Raw genomic sequence first — 14,168 nt, 5'->3', positions numbered from 1 at the left:
ACTCAAATGCTTTTCCAAGCCTTTTTACTTTCTTTTCTTCTCTCATCACACATTAAAGCCCCCATTGTTCATGTATCATTTCAATCTAAATGATTCACTTTTTTCTCACACATTACATTTCAGCATAGCAGTTTAGCGTCAGCTTTTCAGCATAAAGCATTCCCACTAGCAATTTCTTCAGGAATTGCATTCTCTAGTTAATCAAGCAATCTCTCAAAATTTGATATTATTTTAAATGTTTTGTCATAACATATTTCTGAAGTCTATTTTGTTGCTCTTTTGCCCTAAAAACCTAATATTTTAAGTATTTCTCTATGACTTTCAGTATTCATGACATCATATTCTAATACAAACTGCCTGAAATTCTGAGGTCCGCCCCAACCCTGGGTTCTTTTAAATCGAGGTTAAAAATCTTTCTTTTTAACGCAGCCTAACGTGAGATCCTTTAACCGTGCCTTATCATTGCACTTTTAGCTGCAGCCAGTATTTTATCACTTTTATGAATGATCTTTTTTGGTTGTTTTTGTGTTTCCTGTTTTCTAGCTCCGTGCTGGAGCTTTTCTGGTTCGGAACCATTTTTTCAGCCCCCGCTTTGTTCGCACCGCCCAGAGCCCGAGTGGTGCTGTGTCATTGCGTCATGACGTAACCGTTTACGTGCCTGCTTCATAAACAAACAACAACAATGGCCGATTGTATTGAAGCGCTACTTGTTTTTGTTTTGCTCTGTTTGCTTTGTGTACAAACTGGATAAAACGCATGCTTTTTGTTGTTGTTCAGGAGGTTGATCCCGCCCCTGTCCCCAACGTAAGTGTGACGTATGCGGTTCTTGCTTCTAGAGCGAAAAAATGTTGGTGCTTGAAAAGCACCGGTTTTCGGAGCTTAGAGGCGACTCCGCTGCGGTGTGAACAGGAAAAAACTGTGCTTTTCAGGCTCTAGCTCCGAACCGGCCCTGGAACCGCGTTGGTGTGAAAGGGGCATGAGTCTTAAAATGTGCTATAAACTTACCTTGAACCTTAATAAAAAATGCTAAATCAAGATTGGTGGAGAGAAATATGTGACTTTTTTTCTCTAAGCTGGCCATGTCACAGATATAGACTAACAGATATCATGGAAAAACAACAATGATGTTCTAATTTTTGCAAAAAAAACATGTGTATGTTGTGGTGGAAATGTTCCCAGACAATGTATAATCCTATCACTCACAACAGTAAGTGACAAAGTGCTGCATGTGTAGTGAATCATCTCTCTCTTCTTTCTTCAGGGCGGCAAGGGTCGAATCGGTGTTGTCATCTCATCCTTTGTGCATTTCACTGACATATCAGCCAGGTAACCACCACAACGAGTCACAGTTTTCTTGTAATGTTGCTATAAATGTTTGCTCTTAAGTCAGGATCTATCATAAAAGAATGTGCTGACTCATTGTTGTCACAACAACACACAACAGTTTCTGAAGACTCATTCTGTAGAGACCACAAAAAATGTCATTACCCAACCACAGCTCATTTTTTAGCTACTCGGATTTAGGGTCATAGTGTGAGTCAAAGAAAAGTTAAAAAAATTCAAAAGAAAACCACACAATTTAAGCCATGATTCACCCCATATTGAATTGCATGAATCAGCATTGAAACATGTTAGTCACTGTAACAGCTCCTGGCCACAGTGTCAGTTTCATGAAATCTATTCATCGTGAAGAAAACCGATTCAAATTTTCAAACCATTGTCCTTCCCTAATCCTCAAAGTAAAGATACGCAGCAAACGTTAGGAGAGGCTGCCTGGTGTTTTACCGCTGTGTAGATCCTCTCTGCACACAGCAGTCACTGTGGCATTAGCACACATTCACCTTCGATTTAGCCTCGGCTTCCCTTAGTGTTTGAGGAAGACCGGGAAAGTAAGGCAAATGCGAAAGACAGAGGGCAAAATAGAAAGAGGAAAAGATAGGAAAACAATGAGGCAGATTTACAATGGAATAGATTTGTGGGGGTGTGGGGAGGAAAGGGAGAGGCTCGACGAGAGAGAAACAGAGCTGTGGTGAAAAGGCTCCAGAGCCTGTTGGTTTTAGGTCTGACTGAATAGCAGGGCTGTGCACACACTCTGGCCTCTCTCTGTCCTCCTCTCCCCCTCCGTGTTTACTTAAGGCTGGCATTCTCTTCCTCTCTGCTGGAATCCCCTGTCTCTCCGGTTACTTTCACTCTTGTCCATTAAGCATTTGTATATATGTGTGAGTGTGTGTTGCTGTGTGTGTCTGTTTTGTCCTAATTTAAGTTAGGGTTACTACCATTCAAATTATAGAGCAGCAAAGTGTAATCTCTCTCTTGAGTCATAATTACCTAAAGTGCTTAATGTGTCTCACTGTCTCCCTCAAAGTGCTGATCAGGCGTTGGACCGCTTTGCGATGAGGAAATACTACGATGATAAGGTCTCAGCTTTGATGACACCCTCGCAGAAACGGTAAGACCCAAAACTCGAACACGCCCTTCTTCATAGCAGCATGCGTTTACTGTATATGTGTGTAGTTTGACTCGTGCTTTGTTGACAAAACACATTCATGTCACAGACCCACCTGATTCAATACAAATATGCATGTCCCACTGCTGTTAATCTACTTTTTCACTCATTGGGGATCATTGTAATGAGAATGAGACCCCATGGGGAGGTGGTGTAATCCTAACCCTGTGTACCACTTTGAATCTCACAGTGATAGCTCTTATGTAGAACTGGTTTCCCAATTATTTTTAATTCCAGTCCTTCGAAACTGTCTCGTCCCCAAGTTTAAGTGAGGTTCAGCAATAACAACATGGACAGATGAGACCAATTATAATGTCTGGCTAACCTTCTAACTGTCTTACACCAGTGCTGATTTCTTTTCCTTAAAGTACCAAAACATAGATGATACTTTTTGCATTGCTTTGTTTGAAGAATATAAACATGTTTCCTCAAATGTTAAGTGGTGTTTTAAAGGAACTGTATCAATGATCCATTTCTTGCCGAGAGCTAGATGAGAAGATCAATACCCTTCTGATGTTTGTACATTACATATAAAGCTACAGCCAGCAGCCGATTAGCTTAGTTTAGCATAAGGATTTTGAGGGAAATACTAACTGCTAGAATATTAAGCTTCTGCCTAGCTTTGTATTCAACATGAACAGTCTTCATCTTTCATCTAATTTTAAAGCAAATAAGAGTACTTTCGAAAATGTTTAACTATTGTTAAGTCTGAGGAAAACAACCCCAATTATATGATAGTCACATTACATCACATGTCAGATATCTAACACTTTTATCCAAAGCGTTGTACATACACTTTAATCAGTAGACAGTATGCCATCAGAAACAACTTGGGGTTAGATATCTTCCCCAAGGACACTGACATCAAACCACTGACACTCTGATTAGATCATTACATGTATCCCCTGAGTCATAATCTCCAGTTCATGCTTGGAGATAACCTTTTTTGATAAATTGTGACCCACAAATTACAAGCTTGTCTCTGAAAATGTGGACATTTGCCAGTCAGGGATGGTCTTACGAAAATACATAATTAATTTGCATATTGGAAAATACAGTATCCAGTGTTAGTGGAGATTGACCCATACTAGGGATTAAAAGCCTGTATATCTTGGCCCTGTGTTTCAGTAGTTAGGAGCATTCCTGTTGCTTTGTAGTATCATTTTAACAGGAGCAGCTGTCTAAAACATCGGCCTCAGTTAAGTCTAAATGCAGTCTAATATTTGCACTGTTTTGGTAAGCAGATGTGTTTAAAAAAAAAAAGGGGACTTCTTGACACATTTTGAACTGATACTCTTGAATGTTGACCATAGGAATACTGACAATAGTCCTGCACAATATTAACATCCACCTTTCTGCGTCCATGTCAGGTATGTTTGGATCCTCAACAGTCTTCTAAGTGGATCCATGAAGATCAATGCCTCACCCTTGTTCCTGCACTGCGTCATTCTTCACGGGATCCCAAACTTCGACGCCACTGGAGGTTAGACTCATTTTGTTTATCACTACACACAGCTGCTACTCCAAATGAAAATACAGTCGCTGCCACCATGACGGCATAAAAGAACCCAGACACAACCACTTCAGAGCCAGAGCAGTAAACAAGATGGAGACTTATCTGTACTTTATAGTTTTTTCCAACACACATGCATGCTCAGACAGATAGAGGCACTTACATAAACAAGACAGGAGAGAACAATGTGTTTATGGGTTCCCAGTAAACTCATGGGAATTCACATCCATGTTTGCATGCAAATTGCTATTTTCACTATTTTCACTGAAACAACAGAGGTGTTCGTCACATCGTGGACATTAAATCCCTTTCTCACAACAACAGCTTATCACACATGCTGTGGGCAAAACAACACGAGAAGGCACTCTTGATTATCTTACCTATCAGAGGTCTTTAGGCCATAGTATCAGTGCACTTATCTTTTATGTTTTTATTTAATGTATCTTTTTTTCTCTACAGTTTGTCGTCCCTACATGAAGGTTTACCAGGGAATGCAAGCAGTGTATTCATCTGGAATCTAGTAAGTGGCTTACACAGTGGTACAGTAACTTGACAATCGGAAAACATCTAACCAATGTTCTGTTTTATTTACTTTAATGCAGATTATATTCAGAGTCACTGCTTTCTTTAAATATGAGTGATTGCTTCCACACTCTGGCTAACTTTGACTCACTTCTCTGTTGTTTTTCGTTCAGTCACATTGGTCCGGGCCACAGAGACCGTGTATGCATCACCCTGGAGCCCGCCCAGCTTCTAAAAGGAGACATTATGGTACGAATAAAAACCAAAAACAACATGCCTTCTCAGAGTTTCCAACATCAGTTTTAGATTTTTAGTAATCCCAATATTTTGTGTTTTCTTTTGCAGATTAAATGCTATCACAAGAGTGCCGTCACCTCAGAACGTGAAGTCATTTTCCGGATGCAGTTCCACACGGGAGCAGTGCAGGGCTACAACCTGATGTTTGAAAAGGAGGACATGGAGACTGCCAACAAAGGTAGACTCAAGAAAAAATACCCTGAGAGCAGGTCTCAACATGCTGCCGTAGGTCTACGGGGACTTCTCTGCTCCACGCAGCACCTGAAGGGCTCAGTCTGGGTTTCATTTAGACCTCGTGCTTTGAGACCAATAATCTTGCTTTCCAAAACATGTTACGTGTACTGAGAGTATCATACTTGCAGACAACACCATTCATCCTTTCACTTCTGAAAAGCCCCACTAATAGCATTCCTGTGTGCTTACATTCCAGATCCCAGATTTGCAGATTATGGTAAAGTGGAGCTGGTCTTCTCCGAGGGACCAGAGAAAATCCCAGGTAGATTTCTAACCCTTCAAGTTGTTTTTATTAAAAGCGGCTACAGGGAGAGGTATTTGGAAAAGCACACCAAGAACTTTCTCCATTTCTCCCTTCATGTTATCCTTTGCTCTGTACCTCCCCCTCTGCCCCCTGGTGAGAAGGGATGTGGAATGCTGCAGAGGGGAAATGTAGTGGGAAGTGTGTGCTGACAGAGAGGTAAAAAAGCACAGCATGTGCTGCCCCAGAGCCCCACTGGAGTGGAACTATGGTGTGTGGGTCTGTGTATGGGCCCCTCCAAAATATGATGTGGATACGATTTCAATCTACAACATCAGGGGTGAAAGCAAAACCTTGAATGAAACGTGTTTGGAGCTAATTTGTTGTTATTAGCCGATTAATTTCTTATTTTAAAGGTTTACTTCCGAAATTCGCTTTCTTGTCAAGAATTTCATAAAAAGTTGATATATCTCCCACTGTCTTTTCTAAGTTCTAAATGTGATGCTAGAGGCAGTGGACAGATATTTCTGATTAGCATAGAGACTGGAGAACAACCACCAATTTACAAAAACATAATTGTTTCTGTAATCCTTACAAAAACAGAAATGCAAATGTTTTATCACACGATTTCTTGACATCTTAATGTTTTACCTTGTTTTAGTGCTAAAGGCTGATTTTATTATTACCGTAGGAGAGAAGCAGGCTAGCTGTTTCCCTCTTTTTGCCTTAGTCATTAAGCTACACTGACCCACCCCCTTTTAACACACTGACATGTAAAAAGGAATTTAAGTTCTCAACTCACTCTCATCAAGAACGTAAATACGTGTTTTCCCCCAAAATAAATAACTTTTCCTGCTAATCTTTGTACTTGAAAATATAAACAAACAAACTAGAGAATCCTTTTTTTGTGTTAGAAGTCAAGGTTGATATGAAGTGCACAGTTATGATCAGACCATACTAATACCATTTTACTGAGGGCTTATAATATCCAATTATTGCCCAACCCTAAATATTTACACCTTAATGTCCTGTTTAGACACACCCTCTTGTATCCTCCTCGAGCCAAAACAGATGTTACCTTAAAATAATGATGAATAGTATATTGTGCTACTAACTGTCATTACATAGAAAAAATACCTACAGTTTCAAAACTAATGTTATTTTTGGGTCCAGGTGCCGACAGGTGGCAGAATGGGGCGGATGTTATTGTGGACTACAACACAGCAGATCCTCTAATCCGCTGGGACTCCTACCAGAACATCTGTGATGTTGAAGGTACAGTTATTACACCACATATGACTCTACATGACTCACAATACTTTATAACAATGCAGAGGGCTGCCTAATGAATCAGACTCTACCTGACGGAAAATACCATTTGCGCGTTTTATGAATGGAAGAATTATGCATAGAGCGTTATTTAGATGAATGAAGTTCCTTCCCTTTCTTTTTCTCGGTTACTTTTCTAGTATTTAATGTGTTCTCTATGTTACACAAACACAACAGAGTGTGACGGGTCCTGTGCTCCATGTTATTTAGGAGCAGCAGTGTGACTGAATTTACATGCACACACTGTCACCACTAACCTTGTTTATGTTGCAAGCGTTGCTAACCAAAGTTATTACTCATGAGTGAGTCCTAAAACCTAGGCAGGCACTGTGGAAACTATTATTTTATGATGGGAAGGGACGGAAAACTAAAAGTTACCTTTGTGTTGTTTCTTTGTGAAAGATAGGGAGGAGATGTGTTGTATTCAGGGAATGTTGGGTTCAGGGGAAGAGCAATTAGTTCTCAAGAGATTTATTTTTTGTCGTAACATCAAATGAATAGGCAAGCTTTAACCATCCCACGCAAACACACACACAAATACACACTCTCACTAGCGACACACATAGACACACACACACATAGAACCACCCTGCCGGGGCGTCCCGTCCTAGCTGCGGTTGTTGCTCTCCACTCGACCACAGAATTCACAACAACCTCCCGGAATAGAGAGACGTGGTGGTAGCATTAAAATACAGATCCACCCTTTTCCAGTTTCATTGAGTGCTTTTATAAGCTCAGTTCGGCTTGATTTTAAATGAGCTTATTTTTTAATTTTCATTAAAAATACCCCAACACGTCCATATATAATTTTACATGCAACTGTGGGAATGCAATCAAAGAACCAAACACTCAAATTTAAGAAGTCATCAAAGCAAAGAAATGAAAAAAGGAGTGTTTATTTATTTTTCTTTCTTTGATTCCAAAGCATTCATGTGGGATATTTGCAGCCTTTATTTTCTCATGTAAACACGACATCTGAGACGGGAGACTGGGAGCTTTGTTGGAATTCTGCATCTACTTACCATGGCTCAGATTGACTCTGAGAGGCTGTCACTCAGAGGTTGGTCAGGATGGAGGAAGTCTACAAACCGGTTGCCACTGTAGTGCTAAGGTCCTGAAAAGAAAACCTAATTTGCTTTAATGGCTTTTTGTCAATCACCGGTGTGTGTGTGCTTTTCCCCACATGTGAATGAATGGTAAAGTAATAGTGCATTTTAAAAGATAGGTGGTTTTTCTAGGTTTGAGGTAAAAGTAAGCGGTTGTCTTTGTGTAGCTTGGATTACAGCGGCTGACTGGAGAAATGAGCATTTGATAGTAAATAATTAAATGAAAACAGTGTGCTGAAAAGTAATTGGTCATGCACATTTTTCTTTCTGCTTACATGTCGCAGTATATGGCCATGCAAATAGTTTGTGTTTGTCATAGTTTGTGACAATGGAGATGATTTTAATTTAAAAAACTGCATACTTCTGGCATAATTCTCTTAATAATTTCTATAGGGACTACTTATAGTCTATGTCAAAGTAAACAGGAGAGTTATTAGGACAAGATTTGTAGAATATCATCCAATAATACATTTGGCAAGAATTGATTAGAGAGATAATGAACATAGTTTCAATAGAAGTTGGTATCTCTTTTGTCACATTACTGTATGCCAGTGCGTAAAGGCCTATATCTTTTAAACACTCGCAGCTGCAGGCAAACGTTGTTAACAAAAACGACTGGACGGAAATTGTCAATGTAATGAACTTTACCTAGCAACTGACAGTAACCTATAATATAAAAAACTTGTTACATTTTAAACCGCGAAAAGAGAAACCAACAAAGTCTCTAGGGTAACTGAGACACTGTTTCTGCTAATAATTCTTCATGTTGGATATTTTGTAATGTATTTTTCATTGTTCATTCACCTTCATGGTATTGAAGTAGAGGCAGAATATTCAGCGATGGTTATCTCAGAAGTGTCTGCATGACAAGGTACCACTATTTTTACTCATAGTGGAGTTTTCCCTCCAAAAGCTTTCTGTTTGTACAGAATGTCCTGCACAAATTGTTCAAAGGATTTTGAGAAATATATTTCCCAGAGGGCGGTCCTCTACACATCGGAAGTACGGGCAGAATCTTGGGCGGAAGAAAAACAGGGATGATGAAGATCATGATTATGCTTTTGACTCAGGGTTTTGGCATTCAGGAGGTGCGGGATGGTAGTAACTGAGAATGAATGGGAAGGGTTGGGTAATTGCATATCCATACACAAGCAGACCTCCTCCCGCTATACGAAGAAAGGTTCTGGTTTCGCCGCTCACTGCACTGTAATTGGTGGATTATTCAAAGACTGACCTCACCACAACAGCCAGCCTGATGAATGCTACATCTAAATGGTTTGACTGATTTCTTAAACTAAACGCATACTTGGTTAACCATGCATTGGTTTGTTAATGGCAGTGTAAGGTAGTGGTAGTGGTAGGTTAAACAGTTTTAAAACAATTGTCCAACCCCATAATTGAGTTGAGGGAACATCTGTTTCTTGCTCTTATTGTTCACCAGGACGTCAGGCATGCAATTTCATGACACACAATAGTGAGGAAAAAATAACTTGGCTTCTGCTTTTCTGAGCTCCAAGTACAAGGCAAGGATTGCTTTAATTAAAAAGTGTCTTTTTACAGAGTAAAAAAGTCTGGAGCTGCAGGAATGTTGTTTTCTCTCTCTGATCCTTTCTGGGCCGCCATCTCTCATTCTTTCTTTCTTTCCTTTCTTCCCTTTTTCCCCCTCTTTCCCCAGTGGGGTAGTCCCCTTATGCAAGGCAAGAGGTTGGGTTACTGCTTCCCGCGAGCCCGCCTCCACCACTAAACCCCGCCTCACTTGTTTACATTCCTCTGCCCTTATTTGGAGATCTCAAGGTCCCCCCTTGTGTGGAGTGCAAACACTCTCACCTTCTCAGCAGAGAAAGCAGGGGCCAACTTATTCGCATCTCTTCATTTGACCCTGACCATTATCTGCTGGTTAGAAGCCATGTCCGCTCTCGTGTGTCTGCGCCGCCTCTTCTCCTCTGCAAGTTGCGTTTCATCAGAGTCTGGAATTCCGTTGTGTGCTTACCTGGTGGTTGTGGCAAAGGTAAGAGATTTCTCTTCTTGAGACAGATGGTTGGCCATGAGGGGGAGGGAAAAGAAGAGGGAGGCAGGACGATGACAGGTGTGACAGAGGGAGAGAGAGATGGCCAGCATTAAGGGAGAAGGAAAACATCTGTCTGTCTTGCACCTTGCCAAAGGGAATGTTACGAGAGGGATTCGTTGGAAATCTCCCAGCGGAACTGACCTGCATGGAGGCCTGAGCAGAGGTTTGCTCATGGCCGGATGCAGGTTCAACTAGTGTGTTTGTGTGAGCAAGGGGGGGGGGGCAAGCCATACATACAGGAGCGTTTGGAGTGGAGGAGGAAGGGGAGCTTTTATCATGCATGTCTGCTATTCAGATCCTCCAGTCATACTTTGACTGAAAGGCAAGTACTTAAGGCGGTAGATTGAGGGAGAAGCATCGGAGTCATGTTCCTGCTCTCTTTTGTTGAGGAGAGAGTGACAGTGAAGCAGAACGTTTTTTCTTACTTGGCTACGCTACTCACACACAGTTCTGCTCAAACCCTCATTTTGCATAAGTCAGGGCTTAACTTGATTTTTTGTTGTTTTCTTTTGTGATGGATTTGACTCACCCTTTACAAAATGACTGACTTTTTTTATTTTTGTTTTCACTTCTGAGGATTAAGGAGGCTGTTTGGACATATGCTGGGGGTCAAGGGGCAGGCTAGAGGGAGTAGAGTGGCTTAATCACAGCAGGGTGAGGAATGCAGGGGTCAGACTCTGAAGATCCACAGCCGCCGGACTCTTGTAGCGACAAATAAAGGATTTAACATCCATTGTATTACCTGAACATGAGGAACACCTATGTCGACTCCGCCTGCTGCATTCACTAGCAGCTTGGCAGTTCACATTGTGGCCTGGTGGGAGGTATTATGGCATGATGATAGGTTTATCTTTGCTTGAAATAACCACAGATTGTTATTAATGTCTGTTTAACACATTGAGTCACATATTTCTCTGTCAATGTAATAACGTTCTTGGTATTTGTAGTTTGATTATTGCTCTGTTTATAATGTTGTCTTTGTCAGGTGAGGTGTGATTGTAAGTGTTGAGCTTTGTGAGTAACTGATTCTGAATGATGGAGGTTATGGGATGACATGACTGTGCACGTTAGTCTTGTTTGGTTTGTGGTTTTGTGCTGTGTGAGTCTGCTGTCTGTGTGTCTCTGTGTGCTGACATACCAGCTGACCGTATGAAGCGCTGCATCTCTTCTATCTTGCAGCACCACGATCTCAAGGCCTAACCCAGGACAAGGCGGCTAACAAGAGGAGCCCCAGCGGAGGAGAGGCGACACTGGGCAGAGGGGCCCGCACGACCTCCGCCACCTCCAGCCCCGACCACAGCGACCACGCCCTCTCCGTCAGCAGTGACTCGGGCCTGTCTAGCACTTCCCTGTGGGCGGACAGACCCGCACCTGTACCTGCCATCAACACCAACACCAACACCATCACCATCAGGCCTAACCACGGCCCCAGCCAGCAGGAAAAGGTCCAGCTGAAGCGCCTTTTGAGTGGCTTTGGTCTCGAGGATACCTCACTGGAGGAGATGGGGGATCAAGGCCCCAGAGTGGGCATCCAGCAGATAGTCCCGGCGCAGGTGCACATAAACGGAGTCACCAGACCCCGAGAGAGGGAAACGGACATCCTGGATGATGAGGTCATTACAGGTCACGATCTGCACAGTGTGGACAGTTTAGGGACCTTGTCGTCCTCCTGCCACAAGAGCAGCCAGAACTCCCTCCTGTCAGATGGTTTCGGGAGTCCCGGAGGAGAGGAGCAGCAAAACCAAATCCAGCATCATCTCCACCACCACCCTGCACCCCCCCACATGGAGGAGTATGAGAGAGCCTATGCTGAGACTAAAAGGGGATGTTTGAACACCAGGAGCAACACTGTGGTCTCCGCAAATCCCAGCGGGGCTCCAATGCCCAAACAACACGTCTACAGACAGGGGAGTTATTCCACTCAGTCCTGGGTTCGCCAGCAGCAGATGGTCGCTGCACAACAGTTTATCTACATGCCCGAGGATGGAAACGAAACAGAAAGGTACCAAGGGAACAAGCAAGGGAGCAGTTCACCCAAAGCAGGCCTGCCGACGGAAAAACAGGGCCCTACTAGGGACATGGCGACAGATGCTCTGAGAAACACTGAGCCACACAAGGAGCAAGCTACGATGAACAATAACAACAACAACAAACGCGATGAGGAGTTCAAATCTCTAACGATAGACATTGACAACTCCATCGACCAGCTCAACCAACTGATCATGGACCTGGATCCCACATTTATGCCAAAATCGAACAATGCAGGCTCCATAAAGAGGAACGGTGGGACGCCAACAGACGGCTCCGTGTCCAAATGCATGAATGGCATCAATCTCAGGTTCAACGATAATACCACAGCAACCGTGAAAAACACACAGCAGACAGGTAAGACAGTCAGACAGTCTGGGTGTGGTGGTGGTGATGATGATGATGTGGTGTAAGTGTGGTCATGAAAAGAAATGTGTGAAATCAGAGAAGTTGTGAAACATGGCGAAAGTATACGTTATAAATCATTTAGATAACATTACATTACATGTCACTTGTTAGACGCTTTTATATTATAGCAATTTGGGGTGAAGTGTCTTGCCCAGGGACACAACGACATGCTGACTGCAGTGGGACTCGAACTTGCTATCAGCGCATTAATCCACTGCGCCACACGCCTAACAATCTAGAAATGTTCCAAAACAGAGTAGATCCTCTCCAACAGTATCAGCTTTTCTTCTCCGTTCAATACAGAGTTAACTTAACCTCCTCTCCCTCTCCCACCTGGTCTGGTTTAGTGGCAGAAATAGCAGAGTTGTTGCCAGGCTTTCAGATGTTTTCAGTATGAATCTGAGGATAGAGCGCCCGTTCAGACTTGTCTGTTTAGCTATCTGACTGGAGGATCAGTAAGGTACACGAAAAGAAGGAGAGCAGCTGTCATCGGCACCTCTGAACACTGCCGTATCGCAATGTTTGATTTAGAGATCGCATAGGGAAGAATACACATAAATCAAATTCCTTAACCTTTCACTCAGACCGTAACACTGCTTTTTGTTGTGAGCAACATCAGAACACAAATACAGACAGCATTCATTTCATTTGAAGTTGCTTAACGTCACTTATATGCTTTCTGAATTTGAGTACAATGTTCATCACACTTCCATCTAATCAGATTCTTTTGTCAATGATATGTCACTTTAAGTCCTAAATGTAGACTCTAATTGTAAGGTTTGTGGTGCAGGCAGAGGTTATGCAACGTAGTGACTTTTGTATCTACAGAAGGTATCCACAAGATAAATGACTTTTTTTTTTAAAGAAGCAGTGAATAAGCATTATATGATCTTAAAACACTACACAATAATTCACAGCATAGGTTTCTGTACATGTTTGTCTGCTTCTACCAACAAACAAAAACATTTAATAGAATTACCAAATGATTCTCTCTAAAGTGATACAAAGATAAGAATATTTTCGCTATCAGATGTGGCTCCCACTTAAATGTTATCAAGTTTGCTATTACTTTTTTGGTTTAAAAAACAGTGAGGCAGAGAAAAAGCTGTCTAGATTAGCAGAGCATGAATCACACTCCGGCATGTACATGTGGTTTGCATGGGGGCACAAGATGGGGAGGCCTGAGGAATTTCCAAGGGTGGAACAAGTGAGGCCGGAGGCAATGTTGTTCCATTCGAATCCAAAGACATACCTGTCTGTGCGTATCTACACAGTGTCATTCCAAGTAAAAAATGCCAAAGGCAATAACTTTTGCTTATTTGCAAATAATCTGTAGGAAGTAACATATTGTTTTTGATGTTGCCTTCTATCTGTTGCACTGGTGCCAGGATTCATGGCAACTCATTCTTCCGAGCAAATCATCGGCATTTATCATAAATGATATTGATTCATGTTTGACTGTTGAAAGGAAATCTAGCTCTAATGTACTTTTTGGCTTAAATCAGCATCTAGTATAAATCTTACTAGACCAGTCATGCTTTTCCTGCTTTCCAAATTATTTGTATTCTTAAACCTCCAGGAACTTCATTGCTAACAGTATGGCAGTAATATTTAATTACTGTATTTTGATATAACTTGACAGTCAGTATGCATGTAATCAACATACATTTAAGAAGATATTTATCACATAATTTAAAACAAAAACTTTAACAGGAAGGTTTTGGGTCGACTTCAATGAATAACATTCAAACACATTGAGGAGTTATTCACATTAATGCAAAAGTCCTGTTAAGACAAAATTGCATTTCAGACTTCCTGGCTGCTTATTGCTTTGCAATCCTCAGTGGAAATAGCCAAATCTCTGTTGGTAATTTGTCCTCATAATGCCCAACCCAACCAAACTCTTGAGGGTGTAT

At 41.8% G+C, this 14,168-nt stretch overlaps 1 protein-coding gene across 1 annotated transcript in view; it reads left to right on the top strand.

Annotated features, from left to right (window-relative positions):
* Positions 1–12,300, top strand: part of LOC104949497 (tensin-3-like) — a 21,220-nt gene extending 8,920 nt beyond the window's left edge. The window contains exons 5-14 of the mRNA XM_010775860.1: positions 1,262–1,326; positions 2,366–2,449; positions 3,877–3,989; positions 4,479–4,539; positions 4,715–4,790; positions 4,887–5,016; positions 5,269–5,334; positions 6,487–6,588; positions 10,996–12,201; positions 12,290–12,300. Coding sequence (XP_010774162.1) covers positions 1,262–1,326; positions 2,366–2,449; positions 3,877–3,989; positions 4,479–4,539; positions 4,715–4,790; positions 4,887–5,016; positions 5,269–5,334; positions 6,487–6,588; positions 10,996–12,201; positions 12,290–12,300 — 1,914 coding nt within the window. The remainder of the gene's footprint in view (positions 1–1,261; positions 1,327–2,365; positions 2,450–3,876; positions 3,990–4,478; positions 4,540–4,714; positions 4,791–4,886; positions 5,017–5,268; positions 5,335–6,486; positions 6,589–10,995; positions 12,202–12,289) is intronic.
* The last annotated feature ends 1,868 nt before the right edge of the window (positions 12,301–14,168 follow it).

The sequence above is a fragment of the Notothenia coriiceps genome, unplaced genomic scaffold (genome assembly GCF_000735185.1).
Source record: "Notothenia coriiceps isolate Sejong01 unplaced genomic scaffold, NC01 NC01_scaffold00016293, whole genome shotgun sequence".
NCBI classification, from domain to species: domain Eukaryota; kingdom Metazoa; phylum Chordata; class Actinopteri; order Perciformes; family Nototheniidae; genus Notothenia; species Notothenia coriiceps.
Note: the sequence above shows the minus strand (reverse complement) of the source record. Positions and strands in the feature narration are given on the sequence as shown.